We start from the raw sequence: 26,424 nt of genomic DNA, 5'->3' as shown, positions 1-26,424 counted from the left end.
TGATAAAAACAATGAGCAATGGCTTTTCTGACATTGCATGGGCAAATAATAGGTTTCTTAGGCACTAATATTAAAAAAAATTAGCTAAACTGCCTTTACCAGAATGATTGTCAAATACACAGACACACACGTACTCACACACACATGCAAGCATACACCCAATTTACATCCAAGTCTCTTATGTATCTAAGCCTGACAAACATCTATCGGGTTGCATTTTGCTGTTTCATATCTTCATTTTCTTTTACATAAAGGCAGCTTTAGATGTTTACTCTGGGTTTATTGCATTTGTACAGAAGTCTTGAAAATTTCTCTGAGGGGGATGGCCACACACTGTGTTTTCTTTTCCCTAAGAATGCTAAAGGACAGTTGTAAGCAGACTCTTGCTCTAGGGAATTGAAAGTTCACATTTAAATAAAATATATTTCAACGAAAAAAATTTTTATTATTCCATTATACACAATTTAATAAATCGCTGATTTGGATAATAAGTACAAATCTAGCCTCCTATACTTTTATCAATAGATTCTTCTTTGGCTCAGAATGATTTTAAAGATAGCAGAGAAAATATGATTCTACAGTTTTGCTACAATGCTTCTAACAATACAAATTTATCACAAACTCTATATTTTGACAAGTCTGTAGAGAGGAGTGTGCAGTCCTGCAAATCCATCTCTTGATTTAGTAATCTTCAGCATCACCAGCACAGATGGCGAGCAGAGCTTTCTCATAATGCCCTGAAGCAAAGTTCTGAAAACAAACAAACAATGTATTTGAAAGAAAATGTCTTAGTATTTCTAAAAAAGAAGCGTCAGTCCTCTGAACTATAGTCAGAAAGATCCATGGGCCATTAGTGTTTCCAAAATTGTTGTCTTTTTTCATCTAAAGATTTAATATGTCCTGAGAACTATTCCCAGTGGAAGTTATCGAAAAATAATACCATGGTTATAGGCAATAGAACAGGGTTTCTATAAAGTTGATTTAACCCTGATGTGTATTTATAAAAAGAATAACTTACAGTAGAATTAAATCTCCTCAACTTTAGGAAGAGGTGTCCTAATATTATTGTTATAAATCAGTTTAGAGTCTTGGAGGGTAAACTGGCAATATGTTTCCAAAGACTTAAAAATGTTTATACTCATTAATGCAGTAATTCCACTTCAAGAAATATATTCTAAGGAAATAATGATTAATTATTGATGAACACAAAAATTTACATTCAAAAATATAGACAACTTTATGTATGATAGTGAAAAAGTAAAAAGCAATATTTAATAATGTGGGGTAGTTTATGTATTTTATAACTTATACAGTGGGATACCATAATTCAATGAAAGTATTCCTTTATGTAGTAAAGCATATTAATGTTTACATATATTTTTAAAAAGACAGAACCTACAACATTTCATTACTGGTTATCTGTGGTAGAGAATAAGGCAATTTTTATCTTCTTTTTATGGTCTTCTATAGTTTCTAAGTGTTTCAAAACAATAATAGCAATAAATGGAATCATAAAAACTAAGTTAAAAATCAACTATCATATTAACATTCTCTCACACAAAGTCATGTAATAATAATTCACTGCTTTAAGTGCACGTAGTAGTGTTACATTAATTATATGTAAATAACAGTAGACTTTGAGGTGGCTGTGGCTAATTGCAGTAGTTTATTTGTTTAGAAAATGTATTAGGACAGGCAGTTCTCAAAGTTTAGGATATTGAAGGTAGGGGCAAGGAGAGTTTTATCAGAACCAAGGAATAAAATTCCTCTTAACTGTTGCATCAAGTCCTCCATTTGGAAACCAATTTGGCCACAAAAGGCCTAGAGGGCCATCTGGGTTTTTGTGGTCCTTTGGTCCTTGGGCTGTTATGTTGCTTCTGGATCAATCTTTTAATAAACTAAAAAGCTATTTTATGCAATTGAACATTTCAGTGTAAAACAATTTGTATAAGGAACAACATCTAGCTGTGTGCAAAGCAGAAGTGAAGATATATGCTCAGGGCCCTGTGACTGGTTTAATGCTCTCCTGGTGCCATCCTCAAATTCTTTATAAGTTTTTGAAAGAGGAGTCAGACACTTGAATTGCAGATTGGGTGCTCCAAAGTACCTATCTAGAGCCCTATATAGTCTAATAATTCTTTGCTAGGTTTTATCAAAATCCAGACTAAAGTTTAGACATATCAGGATGAAGAAATGGACTTGTTCACTTCTGAATCATTGCTGCTTTGCCCCTTAAGGGGTAAAGAGATGGGTGTGTACACAAAGAATTTTATGTTACTACCAACGTTAAATTCCTCCAAATTACCAGTTTATGGGATTGGACTGTCCGCCCTGCCTTCTATAACAATATGGGAAGAGAGCTGAATTGACCTAAGAAACCTCTTCACAATTAGTGTGGTCTTTTTGTAAAATGTATTTTTCCTGATACTGATCATGCTTCAAAATTTAACTGATAAAGCACAATTACACAAGTAGGGATGAATATTTTACATGACTCTATCAACAATTTTTGTTCAAAACACATCAAAGAGAAATAAATTCTGTTACTGAGGTAAAGGGATTTTCTCATTCAGCACCTGTCGGTGTACTAAAGGCTGTCTGATGTACAAAAGTAGATTATCTTTGTTAGAATAGTTAACTTTTTATTTTATTATTATTTTTTTAAATATTTATTTATTTTTTAGAGAGAAATGCAAGTGGGGGGAGGGGCAGAAAGAGAGGGAGACAGAAGATCTAAAGCAGGCTCTGTGCTGATGGCAGAGAGCCCTATGTAGGGCTCGAACTCCGGAACCATGAGATCATGACCTGGGCTGAAATCAGACACTTAACCAACTGATCCACCCATGTACCTTATTAAATTTTTAGATTCTAACATGAAGTTGTTTATATTAAAGCTCTTATTTCAGTTTCAAAAGAGACAAAATATGGGTCAAAATAAATCATGTGTAGATTTACCTTAATGTCATGAAATAGGGATTTTCCGTATCTCTCTTTGTATCGTTTCCTGATGGTCATCAGGTCTATTTCACTTCTGGCAATTAGAATCCTGATTACGGTTTTATTATGGAAACCAAAGTCCTAGAAGATAGAGAAAAGGAGGGAAAAAATTAGAAAATGGTAAAAGTTAATCTGTCTAATATAGACTCATCCTCTTTTCTGTGACTATTTATTCCTCCTGTGATCCTCGAACACTGGCATTGCGATCTGGGAAGTGCCCGAGTCATACTCCCAGTGTCCTCTGTGACTTCTCCCTCTCTCTTACTGTGTGCATACCGTGAAGCAGTCTACCTATCTGACTTCTTTCATTTGCTTTACTAATTTATTTTGTTGAGGTATACTTGACATACTATTGCCTATAGGTTCCAGATGTACATCATAGTGATTCAGTATTTTATACATTACAAGATGATCCCCCAAATCTAATTTTTTACCATACAGTTTTTTGCCATATAGTTATTACAATATTACTGACTATATTCCCTATGCTGTGTGTTACATCACCATGATTTATTTATCTTATAACTGGAAGTTTGTGTCTCTTAATCCTCTTCAGCTATTTTGCCTATTCCCCCACCCCTCTCCTTCTGTGACCAAGTTTGTTTCCTGTACCTGTCTGTTTCTGTTTTGTTTATTCATTTGTCTTGTTTTTTAGATTCTACACATAAATGAAATAATATGGTATTTCTCTTTCTCTGTCTGACTTATTTAGCATAATACCCTCTAGGTCCACCCATGTTGTTGCAAATGGCAAGATTTCATTCTTTTTTATGGCTGAGTAATATTCCAGTGTGTGTGTGTGTGTGTGTGTGTGTGTGTGTGTGTGTGACACATTCTTTATTGATGGACACATAGGTTGTTTCTTGGCTATTGTACATAATATTACAATGAACATAGGGGTGCATATATCTCTTCAAATTGGTGTTTTTGTTTGCTTTTGAATAAATACTAAGAAATGGAATCGCTAGATTGTATAGTAGTTCTATTTTTAATTTTTTGAGGAAACTCCGTACTATTTTCCACATTGGCTGCGCCAATATACATTCCTACCAACAGCGTATGAGGATTCTCTTTTCTTTACATCCTTGCCAATCACTTGTTATTTTTTGTCTTTTGACAGGTGTGAGGTGATATCTCCTGTGATTTTGATTTGCATTTCCCTAATGATTAGTAATACTGAGCACCTTTTCATGTGCCTGGTGGCCATCTGTATGTTGCTTCCAGTGGGACTGCTGGAGCTGGTGTGTGGGTGAGAGGTCCAAGGCATGCTGGGCAGCTCTAGCAGGCTGGGTAGAGCACCTGCACCCTGTTCATGTCTCTGTTGTCAAGGTGGAGGGGGAAGATGAAACCTGGTGCTCGTTCACACCTCTGACCCTGGAGAAAGTTCCAGCAGTTCCTTGCCTATTTGGTGACTACTTTAAGGTTAATGGATGAATTTCCTTTACTTATAGTCTAGTTGCCCTTTAAACTGCTGTTTCTTCACTGTGCCGAGGGCAGGTCAGTCTGTGCATGGGCCCCTCAGTGATTTCCCTTCCTACTAAGGTCTTTGTGTCAGGATTACTATGTTTCCAACTCTCCCATCTTTCTCTATGTTGTGAGAAACATTATCCTTTGTTGTGCAGAAGCTGTTCAGCTTTCAGTTCTTCAAGAGGAACTGCTCTCTGTGTAGGTGTAGATTTGGTGTGTTGGTGGGAGGAGGTGAGTTCAGGGTCTTCCTACATCACCATCTTGGGACCCCTTTCTATTTTGCTTCTTAAATGCCTTGTGATTTCTATTTCCATTGCCACTCCCTTGATGCTGGCCCTTACCATTTCACCCTGATTCTGCAATAGTTCCTTTCTTTAACAGCCAACTTTTACACTGTCTCCCTCACACCGCGTTATGAAATGCAAATCTGATCATGTACTCTTTCTAGGTAAAAATTCTTCTAGGCCAGGGAGGCAGGTGGGTTTTGAATTCTGTTAGATGAACATTGGTATGTCTGAGTAAGACAGCAGTTGCATCTTTATTTTATAGTCTATTATTAAAAATCGTAAAAATAAAAATACCAGATATTTGAAATATTTGCCGAATTTAACTCAAATACTGAAAAATACAAAAATCAACTTCTGTATACTAGCTCCAGAAGGAATATTGCTTGACAAACCAATTTCGATTTGTCTTTTCAAATGGAGTAATGGGGACATCCAGTGGCCAGTGAGCATAATTTTTTTGAGCATAATAAAAATTTTAATGTCTGAATGTTTTGGGAATAGACCTGCCGAATAAATTTTCATAATTTGATGTGATTCAATTAAGTGATTTTACCCAAGTTTCCATATTTCAGTTGTATATCATTCATTAGAGTGTACTGGAGAAAAATCTCTGTAGATGTTCTTTGATTAACAGTAGTATAAACAGCTTTGGCCAATATTTTACACTCGAGGTTATCATATATCAACAACTCAATTATTTGAATATACAATCTTCTTCTTTACCTCCAAACCAGTTGTGAGTACACATATCTTTATTTTTGCATTGAAAGACACACAGAAGGAATAGGATTTTTATTCATTATGAGAATAAGTAGCCCTCTTCTTGGGCAAATTTGGAATCAGAGTAATTGTGCTTCTTTTCCCATGGTCATTCACAAGTGAAACTTCATTCTGGTTTTGGGGAAGGACACTATTGAAATTGTTCAATAGCATTGCCCGATACATTATTTAATTTTTTAAAAATCAAATAAACTTTTTCTGCTTGGAAATAGAATAAAATAGGGGAGGGGGTGAACATTAATCTTCCTTCTGTGTTCTGAGGATACATAGGTTCTTGTACGTAAATAAAAAATACTCTTTACACAAGATATATAATAGAAATATTCTTGAATATTATATTATCCCAACATGCTAGCTACTTTTAATGAACTTGTCTGTAAAAATTACTTTGGTGATAAAACACTATTAAAATTGTTGTATTACTGACTTAAAAAATAATTTTCACTGAATTTTTGAAGCCATGATATATATGCAATGATTCGTATCAGAACTTTTCTTTTTCAAAATATGGGTCACACACGTTATGAATAAAGTGTGCATTGTCTCATGCATTTAAGTGTTTGTTTCTTTAAAAACAAATGCACCAGAAGATGTGTGATTGACTATCACACTAAACTATGAAAACCATTCTCATTTAATTATAAAATAGATTTAGAGTTTATTATTGTCTAGCCATCTCTTTTTAAGTGTTTTTTAAGATAGCACTTTATGTTTAAAAATAATTGCTAACATTATTTTGTGTTTTATTAAAACACTGAATTCTATTTTTGAACCTGTATGCAAATATATTCATTTCAAACAAGAAATGCTCAAGTGAAAAAATGTATTATACACCAGAATGAGACCCACCAAAGAAATAATGCTCTGCTTTCTATACAAATTGAGTTACCTGAGAAGTATGACTCCTTGGGGCCTATCTCCCCCATGTGCTTTAGTTAGTGATTTGAGAAGGTAAACATGGTTTCTGGAGAAATTTTAAAAAATACGTGGGTCATACTTACATGGATTGCATTATATAGCCTATAAGCAAAGTAGGATGGTTTGTCTCGAACACATAGAACTAGAAAAAATCAGAGAGAAAAAAAGGAAGTTTGAGAGTGACAATATGTATTTTCTTCAGAATTTGGGAAACAATGAGAATACTTCTTTTTTTTTCTGTTAAAATCCTGGAAGAGTGATACTTTTTGAATTCTCTGTGGGATCCCCCATTGTACGTTGCAGTAAAATTTCCACATTTAGAATACTGGTAAAACCATAACACATAGAAAAATATAAACCAACAATATTATAATGATTCATTCAGATTTTCATTTAGTCTATCTCTACCTCTTGGAGATCTGTAGTTCCTTTGCATAGCCTAGAGAAGAAAAATGTGTGCTCTTTATTTGAAGATTAAATAGATCACTATTACAGATTTTTATTATTGTATAATTCAATGTGCAGTTGGCTCATTTTCCCAAACACTATTTTTTTTAAATGTTTATTTATTTGTTTTGAGAGAGAGAGAGAGAGAGAGAGAGAGAGAGACAGAGGAGAGAGTGAGCAGGGGAGGGGCAGGGAGAGAGGGAGAGAGAGAATTCCAAGCAGGCTCTGCACTGTTAGCACAGAGCCTAATGCAGGGTTCAATCTCACGACCTTGAGATCATGATCTGCACTGAAATCAAGAGTGGGATGCTGAACCAACTGAGCTACCCAGGTGCCCCTTCCCAAACACTATTTTTAATCCTTGGTAGACCTGTGAGTAGGCCTGAAGTCTCTTAAAGAAAAACTGGATGGGCCATAAGGGACCTATACCAGTGTTAGGAGTCAACTAATCAAAGCATTATGGCATTAGAACTACCAAGAGCCTAGTGAACAATTGTCCTTGATAGAAGTCAGTTGATGATCATTGACAGTCAATAATGTCTATTTGAATAAGTGAATAAATTAATGAATAAGTAGCGTATGTGAGGCTTTAACTTTTAGGCAAAATAAGATAATCACAACAGTGTTTTCTCTATAATTCAAACGCTAATTTTAGGTTGTGAGACCATGCCTTCATCTTTTACCTTTATTTATAACTGTGAACCTCCTAGCACTCCCGAGTCACTGCTAGAATGTGGGCACTTTAAAGACAGGGACTTTTGTTGTGGCTTTTGTTATTTCACTGTTCCCTTTGCAGTGCCTAAATCAATGGCCAGAGTGGTAGATAACTCAGTAAATGTTTATTGAATAAATGAATGAATCAGTTACATTGTTTTCTGGTATTTCTCATGTCCAGTATTTCTTCTCACTCACTGCTGTGTTTGTGGTGTGGTCTACAGTGGAAAAAGAGCTATCCTGAAACTCAGATGACATGAAGTCCTAGTCATAACTTTGTTGCTCATTAGTTGGCAGACTTTGAGACCATACTAACGTCCTTGGGCCTTGTTTGTTCCATGAATTGTAATAAGATACACGGTAATTAAATTATGTTGAGACTTAGCCAAAATAAAAGCACCCTATCCCCAGAAACACATACAAATATTCATATATTGTATACTATTTCAAGGATTTCATAGAACCCACCAAGTCTTTTCATGGAACCCTAGCTTCAAACTCCTTTCCAAGCTAAGCTATACACATTCTGTTACCTATCATCTTCAATGCCCATGAATATCTGTGCCGTTCTAGGAATGGAAAATCAGACTGTCCATTTATTCAACAAATACAAGTGATTACTTGATGTGTTCTTTATGAGGATATTTTACAAACACCCTCCATTTGTAGGTCCTGCAATGTGTGTTGTCAAGTCACAGCACAGCACAAGGTACAACATGGGTAATTTAATAGTAGTTGTTAGGAACAGCTACTACTGTTTACCTCTCTGTGGGAAGATATCTTTTCTTTGGAAAGAGCTGGAGGTATGTCTCTCTCACAATAGCCTGCAGAAGTCACTACTAAGTAACAACTTGGTAAATCTTTTTTTTTTTTTTATGGTAGAACTTACCCCTAAAGGCAAAATATTAGAGACAGTGACAAAAAATTATTTTCCTCTTGGAAAAAAGAAAGCCATATTGCTAGGATTTATCTGCTCCTTAAAAAGGGAATGGAAGTCAGTAATGAATTGAAAGGTGTGAGATCCCAATTACCTGAGAGAATATCTGAGAATTCGGTGTTTCCTAGTATGAAAGTTGAACCAGTTACTAGGGAAGGGTATTAGTTCATTTGAAGTTATCAACTTGCCATGTTAGTGCATTGCGTCAATAGCTAATGTACCTTTCCTGTATAGAATTAACATCCTTACTAAATAATTAAATTCAGGGGAAAGTGACTCAATGAAGAGCATATTCATGCATCTTTAATTCAATCAGAGCTAATTAGCATTTATTCTGGGATAAAAGGTCTGCTGTACACCAAATAAATTATTACTTACCAATTGCAACTAGCAACTCTTGGAAGTATCCATCATAACATTCATTAATGGCATCTACTAGGTCTTGCCCAGAAATATTTTGAAATTCCTGGAAAACTTCAACAAATTGATAAAATTCAAAGGAGAGTTTATACATATTATAAATTTACAACATACATATTGATTAGATTGCTATAAATAGTGAAAGTAAATAAAATATAAAGGTGCAGGTTGAGTGGGAGTAGGCTGTCTTTTACAAATTTTCAGAGTGTTTTATACAAGTAGAAACAAATTAATAAATAAAAGGAACAGAAAGGTATAGAAGTCAAATAAAGTGCCAGCTAATATTAATGCACCTTTAAGACCCATATGGCAGCTTTGCATAGATCATGACATTAATAATAATCTCCTTGACTTGTAATGGACTAAACTATGTTCACTATAGTCTCTTCAGGACAACACATAAAATGCCTAATAGGAAATAGCTAATATATTTGAGTAAATTCTCCATCAAAAACAGAGATTATTTTAAAAGATTCAGTACTTAAAGATTATATAATTCAGTTATTAGAAAAAATAAAATTATAAGAGAACTTAATTCCTTAGTAATGTCATTAGATGAGACAGATCTGTATAAACATAATTCAAAATAAGCACTTTTGTCATAGCTATATGAAACATTTCCCTTTTCTTTCTGCCAGTTAACAACTTGCTTTTTATTACACAGTCAGTTAAGTAGCTGAAAAGGAACTTGATTAACAATTACCCAGCCATAGTTGTTGATAACTTTTGTTGCACAGGATCATTTGCAGCATGGTTTTGTGTTCCCCTGTCTTCTGTTGACAGGCTTCCCACAGGACCTGAAACATCATACAGCTAGGAAATAGCACCACAACCACCTCAGACATTTTAACAAAGGTTTTCCATAGTCATTTTGAGATCTGGTTCTAGTTACCATTGCATCCTGAGCAGCCATTGCAGGATCTGTGTATCCTTCTTCTCTGTTTCCCTGCAAAATAAGCACAGGTTTTCCTTTGTAAATTTTCTTAATTAACGGTCCATATAGGATTATTAGGACAAAAATCTTTGATAATTCCTGAGAAAATTCTATCATTATTTGGAGTCTACATTTGTTGAACGCTATATGAAATATCGGTCTTTTTAAAAAAAATGTGGCGTTTTTAAATGTTTATTTATTTATTTTGAGGAGGGGTAGAGAGAGAGGGAGAGAAAATCCCAAGCAGGCTCCACACTGTCAGCACAGAGACCTACACAGGGCTCCATCTCATGAACCATGAGACCATGACCTGAGCTGAAATCAAGAGTTGGATGCTTAACTGACTGAGCCACTCAGGCACCCCTAAAAATGTAGGTTTCATTTTGTCTTTGCACTGGTGGTAATCCTTAAAAGATGTTAAAATGCTTTTCACTCTTCCAGCTCTCTGTGCAGAGTCTTCTTCCCATCAAACTGGGCATCCAAGGTCTGGCAGTGGGCAGTACAGGTGGATTTAACATTATTAGAGTGAAAGAATGAGTGAATATTCAGTCTCTGACCTGTAAAATAGGATATATATGACAATAAAATAATCATTAAATCCAAATTTTGTGTAGTAAGAATGTTTTGCAAATTTGTTTCATGCCCAGCACTACCACCCCTTTATGACCAAGGTGATTGAAGAGATGTCCATCACAAACAGGCAGGAAAGATGGCTAGCCAGTGCAGCAGCCTCTGGTCCCCAAGAATTATGATGGAAAGAAGGGAGAAAGAATTAGGAGAGATATGTTATGAGACAGTTCATTTAAAATTTCCCTTGGTTTGAGATCTGAAGGGAAGGCTTTCTTTTTCTTTTTCTTTTTTTTTAATTAAAAAAATTTTTTTTTTTCAACTATGCTGAGAGAACAGTGAAAATAGGGTGGCTTTTGCTCCTATCTTCTGTTTGAACTTTGGAAATGGCCACATTGTAACGAACTCAGGGATATAACAAGATGGGGCAGAGGAAAATCAAAATACAACTCTCTTGAATTAATATCAATCCCTAAATAGGATTAATGGACTACTTATCTGCTCCTGATGGAGAAAATTTCTCATCTGGATCAAATTTCTTACCTGTTCTTGATGGAGGAACTTGTATGCTAGTTGAGAACCTGGCTGGGGAGGCTGACAGATACAGTTGTTTTATAACCACGGCAGAGACAGATTGTTCTAGTAGCCAAGAGCTATAAGGTGAACTATACTGGTGGATTGTGTGGGACCTAGAATTTAGGGGGATTATTCAGCTCCAGTGAGAACAAAGATGAGGCTAAACCATCATAGAAGGTTATTTGGCTCTGATCAAACTGAGACAGAAAAAGGATCATAAATTGACCAGCTGCATGGTTTGGCAGCTAATGTTGAGAAATGCTCGTATCCTGGACATCTACATCTCATAGGCTACATGTCCAAAGTTGCCCGGAACCACCATTCCATAGCCAAGATGAGCAAGGATGGAGGAAGTATCTTCATGATCTGAGGACACTATCACTCTCATAAAGATATCTCATAAAACACACACACATGCTTCTCCACCAAATGCTCTCTTGGTGAGAAGGAGAAGGGATGGCCAGAAATCTGACAGTTGAGTATTTAACTTAATAACTGTGTAAATAATATTGAACATGGACTCACATTAACTGTTCAAAGTATTGTATGGATTAAATTTGCTATGTTAATATAATTAAATATTAGGTTTCCTTGCTAACCAAAAGCTGGAGGTATATGAGAAAGATCAATTTATTCGTAAATAAATACACTATACACTTTAGTGAGTCAATGTGTAACCCTGGAAAATTTAATATGTTTTATCACAACTTAGAAGTTGTATCAACTAGAATTATCCAGCTAAGGAAAAGTTGATACAAACTTATCATACACATTTCTTCTGCCTCATTTCATTTGCCTAAAATATTAGGTGACTAAGACTGCATATGTGTAACTCTTACTTAAAAAATCTGTGTATTATTATTATTATTATTATTATTATTTTTAGAGAAAGAACGCAAGCAGGGGACAGGGGTAGAGGGAGAGAGAGAGAATTTTGGGATCCATTCTGGGGCTTGATCCCATGACCCTGGGATCATGACCTGAGCCCGAGTCACCCAAGCACCCCAAAAATCTGTGTATTTTTGTAAGCAAGTGTGTACATATGGACAAGGAATATAAGACAACGCTTGAGTGTGAACATAATTTTATTAAGTGGTAGAATTATGGGAGTTATTTTGCCTTCATATTGCAGAAGTTTTAAGGTACAGGGATCTTGGGGTTGTATAGTTTTGTCTCTTATCTTAAAGATAAAAAATAAATAGGCTTACAGGTACTAAATGAATTCCTCAAGGTCTTATTATTAAGAAAAATATGATTATTTGATTTCAGTGCCATTTCTGGCCTGAGATTTGGTTACTATACTCTTCCCTTAGCCGAAAGAACTCATTATTTTTAGATAATATCCTCTGGCCAGTCTCTTATGGCTTTAATTTACCCAAGCAATAAATGACTGAAAGCAATAAATGTGCTATATCTTCTATGAACATATGTTGCTTCTTTAACAATATAAACTTATCATGGCAATTCATAGTCCTCATCTTATATGACCTATCAGTAGGATTTGATGCACTTACTCTCTTTCCTTGCTATGCTTTCATCACTGGACTTGCAGGATCCTGCCCTCTCTTTTTCCTTCTGTTCTATTTCATTGGTTACTCCTTCTCAATTTTACATATTAATCCCCTTTTACTTTTCAGTCTCTTAATACTGGAAAGTTGTAGTACACAGTTTTTGGTCTTTGTCTGTGTCTATAATCCTTCCCTTGTTAATCTTAACCATTCATGTGGTTTGTATGCTATCTGCTTTGTAGTGATACCCAATTTTACATCTCTAGCTCAGATCTATCACCCAAATGTCAGATGCATATATTCTAAATGCCAAGTGAACATCTTCACTTGGTTTTCTAATATACATATTAGACTCAACATGTTCAAATCTATCTTCTGGTCTCCCTCTAACTCAAAGACCTCTTACATCCACGAGATCTTCCACATCTCATTTTATAAAACTTCATAATTTCATAATTCCTCTTGCTAAGACTAAAAAACTGAGCAATATTTTATTCCTTCTTTTTTTTTATAAAGTTTATTTATTTTTGAGAGAGAGAAAGAGGGAGAGAGAAAACACAAGTGGGGGAGGCAGAGAGAGAGGGAAACACAGTCTGAATCAGCCTCCAGGCTCTGAGCTGTCATGCTGAGCCTGACATGGGGCTCAAACCCACAAACTCTGAGATCATGACCTGTGCTAAAGTTGGATGCTTAACCAACTGAGCCACCTAGGCACCCCTTATTCTTTCTGTTTTACTTTTAAATCCTCTACCCAATTCCTGAGGAAGTAATATGGACACTACCTTCAAAACACATGCAGAATCTGGGCACTTTTCATCACTGCCAGTGTTCTCCTATGAGCCCAAGTTAACATTATATCTCGACTTTGTTGATCATACAGTATCCTTACAGGCTTGTTTCTATTCTGTCTCCCTACTTTTTTTTCTCAACACAGCATCTGGTGTGAATATTTTAAAGCATAAGATCATAATATTCCTTTTCTCAAAACCCAGAAATGATTTACCTTTCCCCATTTCATTCAGAGCAAAAGCCAAAGTCCTTAGAGTGGCTACAGGTTTGACCTAATTTCATCACCTGTTACTTGTCTGACATTACCTACCACTGCTATAGTATATTACTTTGCTTGCTCAGATAGCACCAGCTGGCTCCTTGCTATTCTTTACAACCATCAGCCATTCCCTTGCCTTAGAACTTTTCTCTAACTTTTTCCCTTTGCCTGTATTGCCCTATTATAGCCATTCATTTGCTAACTCATTCTTTTCAAATGTTTGCTCATATCTCATCTTCTCGAGGACATTTACCCTGACCAACCTATATAATATTGCAGCCTACCTACTATGCCCAGCCCAACAGTTTCTATCCCCATTATCCTACTCTGTCATATCTTTCATCACTTTCTAACATTCTATATAATGTACCTGTTCATTATGTTCACTAGATTTCTCTTTAATTGTTCCTATTCCCCCACTACAATGTAAGCTTCTTAAGGACTGATGTGGTCTTTGTCTCTATTGTTCATTGACAATTCCCAATTGTTTAGAACCATGCTTGGCACATTGTAGGTACTTGACAAATGCTAACTGAATCAATACTAAATGAGTGGAGGAAAGATAAAGAAGTAGCTTTTAGATAGCACAATTCAAAGATCAGTTATATTACTATAGCTTTGTAATATAACTTGAAGTCTGGAATTGTGATATCTCCACTTTTATTTTTCTTTTTCAAGATTGCTTTGACTATTCGGGGTCTTTCGTGGTTGCATACAAATTTTAGGATTATTTATTCTAGCTTTGTGGAAAAGCTGTTGGTATTTTAATAGGTATTGAATTAAATCTGTAGACTGCTTTGGGTTGTATAGACATTTTAACAACATTTGTTCTTCCAACCCATAAGCATGCAACGTCTTTCCATTTGTTTGTGTCATCTTCAATTTCATCAATGTATTATACTTTTCAGAGTATAGGTCTTTCACCTCTTTGGTTAAATTTATTCCTAAGTGTTTTATTATTTTTGGTGTAGTTGTAAATAAGATTATTTTCTTAATTTCTCTTTCTGATGCTTCATTGTTAGTTGTGTGGAAATGCAACAGATTTCTGTAGATCAGTGGAACAGAATAGAAAGCCCAGAAATAAACCCACAATTGTATTATAATATATCTAAAATATATTATTATAAATATATATTCCTGAGAAAATGGAAAGAAAAGCAAAACTAAAATTTTGGGACTACATCAAAATAAAAAGCTTCTGCACAGCAAAGGAAATAACCACCACAACTAAAAGATCACCTACTGAATGGGAGAAGATATTTGCAAATGATATATCCAATAAATGGTTAGTATCCAAAATATGTAAAGAACTTAAACAACTCAACACCAAAAAACACAAATAACCAAATTAAAAAATGGGCAGAAGACCTGCACAGACATTTCTCCAAAGAACAAATCCTGTTAGCCAATAGACAAATGAAAAGATGCTCACCATCACTGATCATCAGGGAAATACAAATCAAAACCACAATGAGATATCACCTCACACCAGTCAGAATGATTAAATTGAACAACACAAGAAACAACCAGTGTTGGTCAGGATGTGGAGAAAAAGGAAACCTTGTGCACTGTTTTTGGGAGTGCAAACGGGTGCAGCAACTGTGGAAGACATAGTGGTTCCTCAAAAATTTAAAAATAGGGCTATCCTATGATCCAGTAATCACATTACTGACAATTTACCCAAAGAATATGAAGACACTAATTCAAAGGGATATATGCACCCCTATGTTTACTGCAGCATTATCTACAATAGCCAAGATACAGAAGCAGCCCAAGCGTCCATCAATAGGTGAATGGATCCTGAAGGTGTGGTATATATATAATAGAATATTATCTAGGCATAAAAAAGAATGATATCTTACCATTTGCAACAACATGGATGGATCTAGGGAGTATTATGCTAAGAGAAATAAGCCAGTCAGAGAAAAACAAATACCATTATGATTTCACTCATATGTGGAATTTAAGAGACAAAACAAATGAACAAAAAAAAAAAATAAATAAAGAGACAAACCAAAAAACAGTTACCAGAAGGTATGTTGGGGTAATGGGTGAATTAGGTGAAGGGATTACGAGGATACATATCTTGATGAGCACTGAGTCAACATATGAAATTGTTGAATCACCATATTGTACAGCTGAAGCTAGCATAACACTGTGTGTTAACTACACTGGAATTAAAATAAAGAATAAAAAAAGATCAGTTAGAAGATGTAGGAAGACTTTCCAGATCACTGAAGTGTTCTTAGTGATTTCCAATCAAACTATATAGCTAAGTAAACACCTACGCTTACAAAGTTTGTGGTAAATATTTAAGAATTTTCTGCAGTTCTGGGTATATGAAATATTTTTTGAAACATAGGATTTTTGACATTAAACTTGAAATGGTGCTTGTCTGTTTACTTCTTCGTGCCGTTAATTACCCAAAGCACTTTAAACAGACTGGTAGATTAAAAAAAATATGAATACAGTAAGTTTGTGATTTAGTTTTTTCCACCAAGGCAGAGTCAAGCTGATTTCATCATGTAAAAAGCCTAAGACAGCAGCATGGTGTGTGTAATTGATGGAAATGTCAAAGAAATGGCATCAGTGAGTATAGAATTTGGGTTAGGGGCAGAGTAAAACTGTGAAAAGAAGAAATTAAGGGACTTAAAATCTAGCTGAAAATATTTGGACAAGGTAATTTGAATACAGATGATCACTGAAAACTCATGGCAATACATCCCCTGTGGTCGGTCTCACTGTACCAGTTTGAGAAACCATTGTAAGGAAAATCCAGACAGCCAAGCATCCAATTGGGTAGTTTCCATTCTTTCTGTGAAAACATTTATCATCTCCAGTGTGATTTGCACATGCTGATTAATTAATCTCCAAGTGATTATTTTTTTTTAAATTATTTGACAGATAATTAGATCTCCTGTAAATCTAGTTTAATAAAAGCATGCACGAAGTGTTGAAAGTCCATTTAATGATTGGCATTCGTTTTCAACAAGATGTTCTGGCTGAGTTGTTTCCTTATTAGAAATATCCCTTTTGGAAAATACTTTAAAGATTAAGTAAAAAATCTCTCCCAGGAAATATGACAATAATTTTCAACACTTTCATTTCATGAATACCTTAAGGCTCCTATGCTCCAATTCCCTCAATCTCTATTAATTCACAAAAAGAGGTGTGCTTAATTTTCATGATGTTAAAAAGATGAAAGCTATGGACAGTCTTTAGTTTGATTCTGAAAATAAAAATGTAGAGGGAAGTAGTGGTTGTAATTTCAACAATTGAAGAATTTTAAAGTACATGTATTGGGAGGGAGTTAAAAGAAGAATGGGTTCACATTCCTTAAATTACAAAGTAAATCTCTCTAATCTGAATCTCAAGAAGGTTAAATAATAAATATAAGGACATAGAACTGATTTATGATAGAGCCAAGTGGAAAAGAAATATAGAGTGTTGCACAGAGTATATCTATCTATCTATCTATCTATCTATCATCTATCTATCGCCTATCATCTACCTATCATCTGTCTGTCATTTATATATACACCGAGAAAGGGAGATTGAGAAAGAGAAAGAGAAAGACAGAGACAGACCGACCGACAGACACACACACACACACACACACACACACACACACACACACACACAGAGTGAGAGAGAGAATAATGGTCCTGACTACAGGGTGAAAGATATTTGTTTACACTGAAACAGCCGTCAGTTATCTGGTCAAAACTCACCAGCTCTAAATTGCACAACTCTTTAGGAAGAAATTCCATTTCTTTTTTGTAAAATGTCTGGACAAATTCTCTCTGAAGTGGTGTACATCCCAGATAATGGTCAGAAGTGATAAACTTTTTCAGTTCCCTAATTCACTTTTTATCCTTTCCCAACCTTCTACATTACTGATCCAAATGCTAAATCAGAAGCTCCCGACTGAACAGCCACTGATGTAGAAGTCAGGAGTCAATGGAAAATCTTCAAAGTATTTAAAAATCTAAGAGAAATTATATATTTTATTAAACAGTGTGAATTGCCATGAGACTTCTGGCCTTCAAAAAAGCTATTATTAAAGAAGATTGTACTAAGATATATCTTTATGTTTATTACTTCCATTTTCTATGTAATGTAATGTAAGTAATTTTTATGAAATCTATATTATTTTATACCTATAAAGTGTGTTTTACATTTTAAGAGAAATATACTGTGAAACCTTATAAGTATATAATCTTTAAGTAAACTAATTTTCCTTGGCTTATAAAATTTAAGTCTCTATTCACCCTCATTTTTTGATATTGTCTGTTGGAAGGAAAACTACTACACAGAAAAGCTATTTCAAAGTTAAACACACACACATAATTTCATGTTTGAACTCTGGAAAATGAAATTAGGAAGTAATACTTTATACTATAAAGTCATAATCCAAATTAGGTAAAATCCCATGGTGACATAAATCAGTGTGTTGTTTTAAAATATGTGTGTCTATGTAGATAATATTATTATACATACAAGTACACATATATACTTTATCAATAATAAAGCATTATTGTTTAATTTCAGGAAAAAGGAAGTGTGATTATGAATAAGATTGATTGCCCTATTACAATGAGAAAACACTGTTCACTGACTTTTTCCTCCATGACTTATTTTCTGTCATGCTAAATTTTCAGAATGGTGTGTTTTATTTTTTCCTGGAATATAAGAATCTTTGCTTTAAAACAATATACACTGCAATCTTGATTATGAGATGTCGGTACTTTTAAGTGGCTTACAGTTCAACCACTGAAGAGGTACAGAAATTTTAAGAGGTCATTTGCATATCGGTCACTGACATTTTGTCAAGTAGAAGTAGAACTGGAGTGGAGTCAGATGGGGTTGGAGTTAGGAGAAATTAGATTTAAACAAGGCAGGGATCGTGCACTTAGTCCTATTTCCATATTGGCCTTCTCATTCAGTATATGTGTAATGGTAATCTCTCTGAGCCGCAGTTTGCTCATCCCTGCAAGGAGGGGTTATAGCCATTGATTGGGTTCCTTGGAAAGCTGACTCTGAGATGGAGATCAGCACATCGTGCTTATTATGGAGTGTGCTTGGGAGCAACACTCATGGAAGGGAGAAGAAAGAAGCAGGATTCAGCAGCAGAAGCTCGACTGTGATATAGCTCTAATGGAATGCAACGTTATCCTAATAAAATACATTTGTTTCTTACTAGAGAATGTATATTTTTCTTTAACAAGGTTTTTAAATTTTTTTAAATGTTTTTTATTTATTTTTGAGAGAGACAGAGAGAGGGAGATTGGCAGGTGAGGGGAAGGGAGAGAGAGAGAGAGGGGGAGACATAGAATCTGAAGCAGGTTCCAGGCTCCAGGCTGTCAGTGCAGAGCCCAATGTGGGGCTCAAACTCAGAGACTGTGAGATCATGACCTGACCCGCAGTTGGACACTTAACGTACTGAACTACCTAGGCACCCAAAGAATGTATATTTTTCTTTAATAAATTGAAATAAATTTCTATTTGGATGTTAAGAAAATAAACACTTGTTTGATATTAAGATGGAACTCATCGGTTTACAATGGAACTCTTAGCTTTCCTCTATTAGGGGCAATGGCTATGCCAATATGAATTTCTGACTGGAAACTGTTGTTTTAATTTATATTTTGCAGCCTCACTAGTTGAAAGTTTAAACTGTTTTTTTTTTTTAACATTTATTTATTTTTGAGAGACAGAGAGAGACAGAGTATGAGCAGGGGAGGGCAGAGAGAGAGGGACATACAGAATCCTAAGCAGGCTCCAGGCTCCGAGCTGTCAGCACAGAGCCTGACATGGGGCTTGAACCCACAGACTGTGAGATCATGACCTGAGCTGAAGTCAGATGCTTAACCGACTGAGCCACCCAGGTGCCCCTCATTAGTTGAAAATTTAAAAAAATAATGATCCTTTTAAACTGAGAGAATGTTTTGTTTTGTTCTGTTTTTGTTCTTTAGGTGTTTAGTTTTTATTTAAATTCCAGTTAGTTAAGACACAGTGTAACATTAGCTTTAGGTGCAAAACACAATGATTTATTTATTTTTTAATTTTTGTTAATGTTTATTTATTTTTGAGGCAGAGAGAGACAGAGCATGAACGGGGGAGGTGTCAGAGAGAGAGGGAGACACAGAATCTGAAGCAGGCTCCAGGCTCTGAGCTGTCAGCACAGAGCCCGATGCGGGGCTCGAACCCACAAACCGTGAGATCATGACCTGAGCCGAAGTCGGACGCCCAACCGACTGAGCCACCCAGGTGCCCCAAAACACAACGATTTAATACCTCCATTTGACACCCGTGGTCATCACAAGTGCCGTCCTTAATCCCCATCACCTATCCAACCCATCCCTCCACCCACCTCCCCTCTGGTAACTGTCAGGCAAACCAAGTTACAGACTTAAAAAAAATTTTTTTTAAGTTTGTTTGTTTGTTTATTTATTTATTTATTTTTTTAAATTTTTTTTTTCAACGTTTTTTATTTATTTTTGGGACAGAGAGAGACAGAGCATGAAGGGGGGAGGGGCAGAGAGAGAGGGAGACACAGAATCGGAAACAGGCTCCAGGCTCCGAGCCATCAGCCCAGAGCCTGACGCGGGGCTCGAACTCACGGACCGCGAGATCGTGACCTGGCTGAAGTCGGACGCTTAACCGACTGCGCCACCCAGGCGCCCCTGTTTATTTATTTTTGAGAGAGAGACAGAGAGAGTGAAGGGGGAGGGGCAGAGAAAGAGAGGGAGAGAGAGAACCTCAAGCAGGCTCCACACCGTCAGCATGGAGCCTGAGGTGGGGCTCAAACTCACAAACCATGCGATCATGTCCTGAGGCAAACGAAGAGTCAGACGCTTAACTGACTGAGACACCCACGCGCCCCAAGTTACAGACTCTTAACTACAGAGAGAATGTTTTAATTAAAATTAGTCTTATGACATTTAAGAGTTAGGAAATATTCAATTGACATGCTGTCAACAGAGATCATTTTTTAAATTAATCATTATTATTAACACTTTTCCCCATAATGACTTCAACCTCTCTCACAGGTTAAAATAAGTTTATTTCTTCAACAGTTTACACAGAAGTATATAGCTGAACTATGAAAAGACAAACTATCACTATCCATTGATGTTATAATCCTAGAGATCTGAACCTCAAACCAGGACTTGATTAACTGAGGTTGGTGACACGGGCAGTTTTATGACTGTGCAGCAAAACCATGCAAATCCAAATCACACCAAAGGAAAACCAAATACAATGAAGCAAATTTGTGACTTTATCTTTAAAAATTGAAAATTTTAATTTAATTGAAAAGTCAGTGGATATGACTGGTACATACCACCTTTCTCATGTGAACAGTTTGAAGAAATCCAATCAGTCCAAAACAGCCATCTCTCCTCAATTCGGGGCAGTTAATATCTGGCTTCCTCAGCAGTGTTTTCCTTTGGATTTTTTTATTCCTAATTCAAAACTGATAGTAACTTGGACACACACACCCACATAAAAGGACAAAAAAGAATTAAAATCCACGTTGCCTGGCAATGACTGGATAGTTAGTGTTCCTATCTAGTACTTTTATTCATTCTTTAATCCAATCATATAAAATGTGTGTGAAGCACAATATGAAGGTTTTAAACACAGTAAACACATATTAGGGGAAACTACACCTCCTGTGTTTGATTGGATCTGTTAACCCACCCCAAATAAGGAAGACAGCAAAAGGACATAATAAGAAAGGAAGGAAAATGAAGTAATTTAAATTTGCACACTGCTATTGATATTTTAGAGGAAAAAGTTATTATTAATAGTCATTTCCTCACTTTAACTATTTTTGCATACAGACTAGTTCTAGACAGGGTAGAGATAATTCTTAATGCTTATCTTGGGTGATGTAACACAATAATTTCAGAAACAGAGACAAGCTAGAAGTAAAAAAAAAATAGAAATCTCTGTAAGGTAAATATTTGAATTTGTAATTTTTGGGGAAAAAAAGTCAGCATATGACTATGGGTCTATTTTCCTGAAGAGCTGGGGAATACTCTGTCTTTTTTTCCTAACCTGAAGTTTCCTTGTTTCCTTTTATTTTTTTAAACTTAGCTAGGACATCAAGAATTCTAACTGCTTTCTCTGTTGGAAGATGGCCAGTAAGACAATCTGAATAATAAAAGAGAGGGATTGTTGATAGCTTTTTCTTGCCTAAATACATGTCCCTTGCCTCCTGCTGGGTTTTCTCATGGTTTCTTGTCTCACTTCAGTGTATATTCAGGGTACATCTGATTGATTTGATCAGTACAAACTCAATGAGAATGGAATTAAGAAATTAAAGAGATGATAAGAAGGGGAAACTAGTTTTTATTCTTAATAAGTTAGATTCTCTTAATTTAAGTCACAAGCGAGGCTCTCACTATGTTTCTTTCCACTTGTTGTGGTAAATTAGCATGACACGTGCAACTTAATTTTTTCCTACTTACATGGAGATGATAATAGATAAAGTCTTCCCAGTGATCTCTCATTCTGCCAGAAATTTCCCTGTGGCTCTCTATTGCTTACAGGAACCTCGTCAACCTGGCAATGCCGGCCAGCAATTTAATCAGACAATTTTTCCTATTTAGCAGGAGTCCTTCGAGTGAGCCAGCATGCTCAAGCAAGACGTTTCTACTTACCCTGAACCACCTCCTTCCTCTTCCCCAGGTGTGCAAATGATGTTCCTTTTCTAGAATTCTCATAGACCTATTGTATATTAAGCCTCATTTTTTACTGCAGCAAGCATTGAACTTTATTCACTCAGACTTTTAAAAGAATTTGTTCTTTGTAGCATTTATTTCCAAAAAGTCTGACTTGCTTTTTATGTACCATATACCAAGCCTAGTTCTAAAACTGTAAACTGTAAACTCATGATTGGGAAACTACTGGGAAAGGCGGATATGCAAACACATCTCACATTATGTGGTAACACTGAATAAAAATACATAAGACAGGCTTAGAGGAGAGCAGTTCCTGTGAAATAGAAGAAGACTTTGAAGGGTATGTTCCATCAGAGGCCTGATGGGAAATGATTATTCCCACACTAGTTTTCACACCAGCATTTTTGAAATTTGCTTTGTTGGAAAACAATCAATCAATCAATGAAACACAGGTAAATGTTGGGCAATATTTTTTAACACACACATGCTTTATGTATGCCAAAAACAAAAGAGAAGGAATAAAAGATTAAAATAGAGCTGGGTTTTTGTTTTTCTCATATGAATTAATTACACATGTTAAGATTAGTTATATAGAAATTAAAAATACAGCTAATATGTTCAGATTAACATTGTATAATATGTATATAGTATATAGTGTGATGAACGTCATCATTCTACGAGTTAGATTAGAAGTAGGGCCAAGAAACTTTCACACAGTGATCTTTCAAAAGATCACTTAAAATGGTGATATGTCAAAAAACATAAAGCTTGGATAAAAATGTAAAGACATTTACTTTTAAAGTACTTATAAGAAATACTGCAGAACATTTTTATTTGTTTTTTTGTTTATATATTGCTCTCCTTTTGAAAATTCTCTTTGTGCCCAATATAGTCATCCTCATAGACTTCCTGCTTATTGCCAAGTATATCTTCATCCTTCCATCTTCTGTTGCTCACTGGCCTGTCTTGGTTTCAGTTTTCAAGTCTCATTTTCACACTGATAGGTGATCACCAAACTTATTTCATCTTCTTTGAGGACAAAAAAACAGACTATAAGGGGAATTAGCTGATGGAGGTCTAGCCAATGAAATGTGAGCAAAAGTGATAGATATCACAGTGAGGTCCATAACAGTTCCCATGAACAATCCTCCACCCTCTTTCTGCTTCTGTAGATTGTGGATTGGAATGATGAAATTAGAAGCAAGATGTGAAGATGGATTAGCCGCTAGATGGAAAAAGAATGAGCCTCTGAATCACTTTTTGGAGGAGAGCTGTAAGCTGATCAAGAGAGCCCGTTCTGGTCTTCATGTGAGTTTGATAACTGTCATTTACTGTATGCTTTTGGCCATGTATTACAAGAAAAAGATGAGCTCAGCAAATAATTGCCTGGTTTGCAAGCTGAAATAAAAGAGGTAGAGAGAAAGTCCAGATATTTGGTGTCCCTAACAGTTAAAAGGGGGAACCACTGATTCCAAGCAATGTAAGCTGGGACCTGAAGAAGATTTGAAAAGCAAACACCTGTTAAGACTCAGCCCTGCAGCATGTATCTGACTAAATATGTTATCTGAGAGGACTTCCAAGGAACTGGCTTTTAGTTGTGAAAAACAAGAGGCATGGTCAGGGAGAGTGCAAGGATGCAAAGAAATAGGTCTAGGAAAGAAGTTCTGGTATGGCTAAGTGGTATACAGTATTCACTGGAATCAATTACATTAGACTTCTTCCAAGTTTCTTAGAGATTTACATTTCCCAAAACATCGTAAATCCAGATTAAAGAAAAGTGTGCTACTCAAGCTGCAAACAAACTGTTAGATGTCTACATTTGCCAAAACTGAGCTGTGAAAGAGATATAAGCCTCACGGAGGATATACTCCACAGCACCACTTCAGATAAACCTGAACAGGACAAAGAGCAAGGAAGAACATCTCAGAGTTTGGCAATAGTGGCCATAAAATGTTGAGGCTAAAAAAATTTCCAGGAACTCATAGAAGCAATTAAAACCAGAGTGGCTCAGAGAAAAGGAAGAAAGGACATTCCATGGTCCATCCCATATTTTCATCTGATGATTCTGACTCCCCTCCTGAGTGTGTGGGGCCTTGGACTCCTGAAGGACCTCAGGCAGCATTCTGACCCTACTCTTCTCCCTCTTGGGTCTTTCTCCATCTTTCTACATATCATTCTTCCACCTTTATTCCCTAGAAGGGCTATCATTTATTCTTTTATCATTAAAGACAATGGAATTTTTTCTTAATTTTACATCCCCATGTAAAAAAGCCTATCTACCTACAGTTCTTGGTGAAATTTTATGCTAGCTACTGACTACTCAGTTATGTTCTTGACATAAAGAGAGAAGTTTCGGGATTTTAGAAATGCTTGCTTCATTACACACACACACACACACACACACACACACACACATACACACACACACACACACACTCATATGACGTAAAACCAAGCCAAAATACTGGTTCCTAAGACACTTTTTCCAGTTTGGACATATAGGTCTTCTTTTGTTAGCAAAGAACTGAATATTGATTCTCTTTACATTCCTGAGTGCCTTTGCTGAATTGGATGACAGATTATATAAGACAAAGGTTAATTATATCTAAAAATATTATTGTTACAATGCTAATGTGTGGGATGTTTTTAAGAAATATTAATTGGATAGAAATAATACCCTTTAGTCAGTAGATAAAAATAAAATGTGTCAAATTTTAATTTGAAGCAGTATTCCTTTGTGTTCATGTATAATAGCACGGAATTTTCTGAGGTAGAGCTGAGGATCAGATGCTGGCATGTGTGAGTCTATAGAAATCAATTCAAATTCTGGATTTCTACTTATTAGCTCTTTAGACAGAGAGCTAGAACCTAGTAGGTTTTGTTTGACATTTTTTATTTATAAAATGCTTATAAGAATATTTATATTACAGTATTTTGTAGTTATTAAGTGAGAAACATGCTACTACTAGGCTATACTAGGACCTCAGAAGTTAGTATGCACCCAACCTGTTTAGTAGCTTTAAAAAAATAGAAATAGGGGCGCCTGGGTGGCTGGGTCGGTTAAGCGTCCGACTTCAGCTCAGGTCATGATCTCACGGTCCGTGGGTTTGAGCCCCGCATCGGGCTCTGTGCCGACAGCTCAGAGCCTGGAGCCTGTTTCAGATTCTGTGTCTCCCTCTTTCTGTGACCCTCCCCCGTTCATGCTCTGTCTCTCTCTGTCTCAAAAATAAATAAACGTTAACAAAATTTTTTTTTTAAAAAATAAAAAAATAGAAATAGAATTATAATTTCTCATTAGAATTATAATTGTAACTGTAATATTTTAAATCTTTTAACTACCTTATAAGGTATAATTACTTATGTATATTTCTATAATCATAACATCTTACATGTAGTAGATTTTTTTGAGAATAGAAATGGTATATTATTCATATTTGTTTATTTCTATATCCAAATCAAGTTTCTATTATAGTGGTTGGAATTTAGCTGGCATTAAGTAAACATTATTATACAGAATTTACTGTTAAACTGGAGTTTTCTGTTCTATTTTTTGAAAAGGAAACATATATATTTTTTAATAATGCAAAATGGTGTGAATTTTTGAATTTCATACCTGGACCAGGTTCATGAGAGTATCCCTGAAGTGTCCTGAGGTCTCTGAGTAAATGTCCTCTTGAAGGTTGCTGTTGTATTCTGGGGAAAAAAACTTCCATGTTAAAGGTATGATTTATTATAGAACCGCATAACAATGTGCTTTGTATAAGTTAATGCTGTTGCCCCAGTTGTGGGTGGAAAGCACAGGAAATACAATCGATCTGTTGACATCTCTTTGTCTTGAAGCCAATTTTCTAAACAGTTCTCCAAAGAAATGTGGTAACTAACAGTAGCATAGGCACAGGTCTGTTTTCTTAAAAAAACGATTATCTTTATTCCAAAATTGAAAAACACCATTGAAAGTCATTTCACATTCTCTAATTCTCAAAATTTGCTCTTATGCATTCTATTTCCATAAACTGCTACCCAGCCCAGCACTTTCCCCAGGTGCTCTGTCTCGTTTTAATATGTAAAAAAATGTTTATTTATTTTTGAGAGAGTACAAGCTGGGGAGGAGGAGGGACAGGCAGAGAGAGTGGG

At 35.6% G+C, this 26,424-nt stretch overlaps 1 protein-coding gene across 1 annotated transcript in view; it reads right to left on the bottom strand.

The window, feature by feature from the left end:
* Window positions 1-565: 565 nt before the first annotated feature.
* ANXA10 (annexin A10) overlaps window positions 566-26,424 on the bottom strand; it is a 118,931-nt gene continuing 93,072 nt past the window's right edge. Inside the window, exons 6-12 of the mRNA XM_060655793.2 lie at window positions 25,904-25,983; window positions 9,860-9,913; window positions 9,671-9,764; window positions 8,926-9,021; window positions 6,533-6,591; window positions 2,956-3,078; window positions 566-750 (exon numbers count right to left, since the gene is read on the bottom strand). Of these exons, the coding sequence (XP_060511776.2) occupies window positions 682-750; window positions 2,956-3,078; window positions 6,533-6,591; window positions 8,926-9,021; window positions 9,671-9,764; window positions 9,860-9,913; window positions 25,904-25,983 (575 nt within the window). The 3' untranslated portion in view covers window positions 566-681. The remainder of the gene's footprint in view (window positions 751-2,955; window positions 3,079-6,532; window positions 6,592-8,925; window positions 9,022-9,670; window positions 9,765-9,859; window positions 9,914-25,903; window positions 25,984-26,424) is intronic.

This window comes from Panthera onca, chromosome B1, assembly GCF_046562875.1.
Source record: "Panthera onca isolate mPanOnc1 chromosome B1, mPanOnc1 haplotype 2, whole genome shotgun sequence".
NCBI lineage: Eukaryota > Metazoa > Chordata > Mammalia > Carnivora > Felidae > Panthera > Panthera onca.
This window is presented reverse-complemented; position numbering and strand designations above follow the sequence as displayed.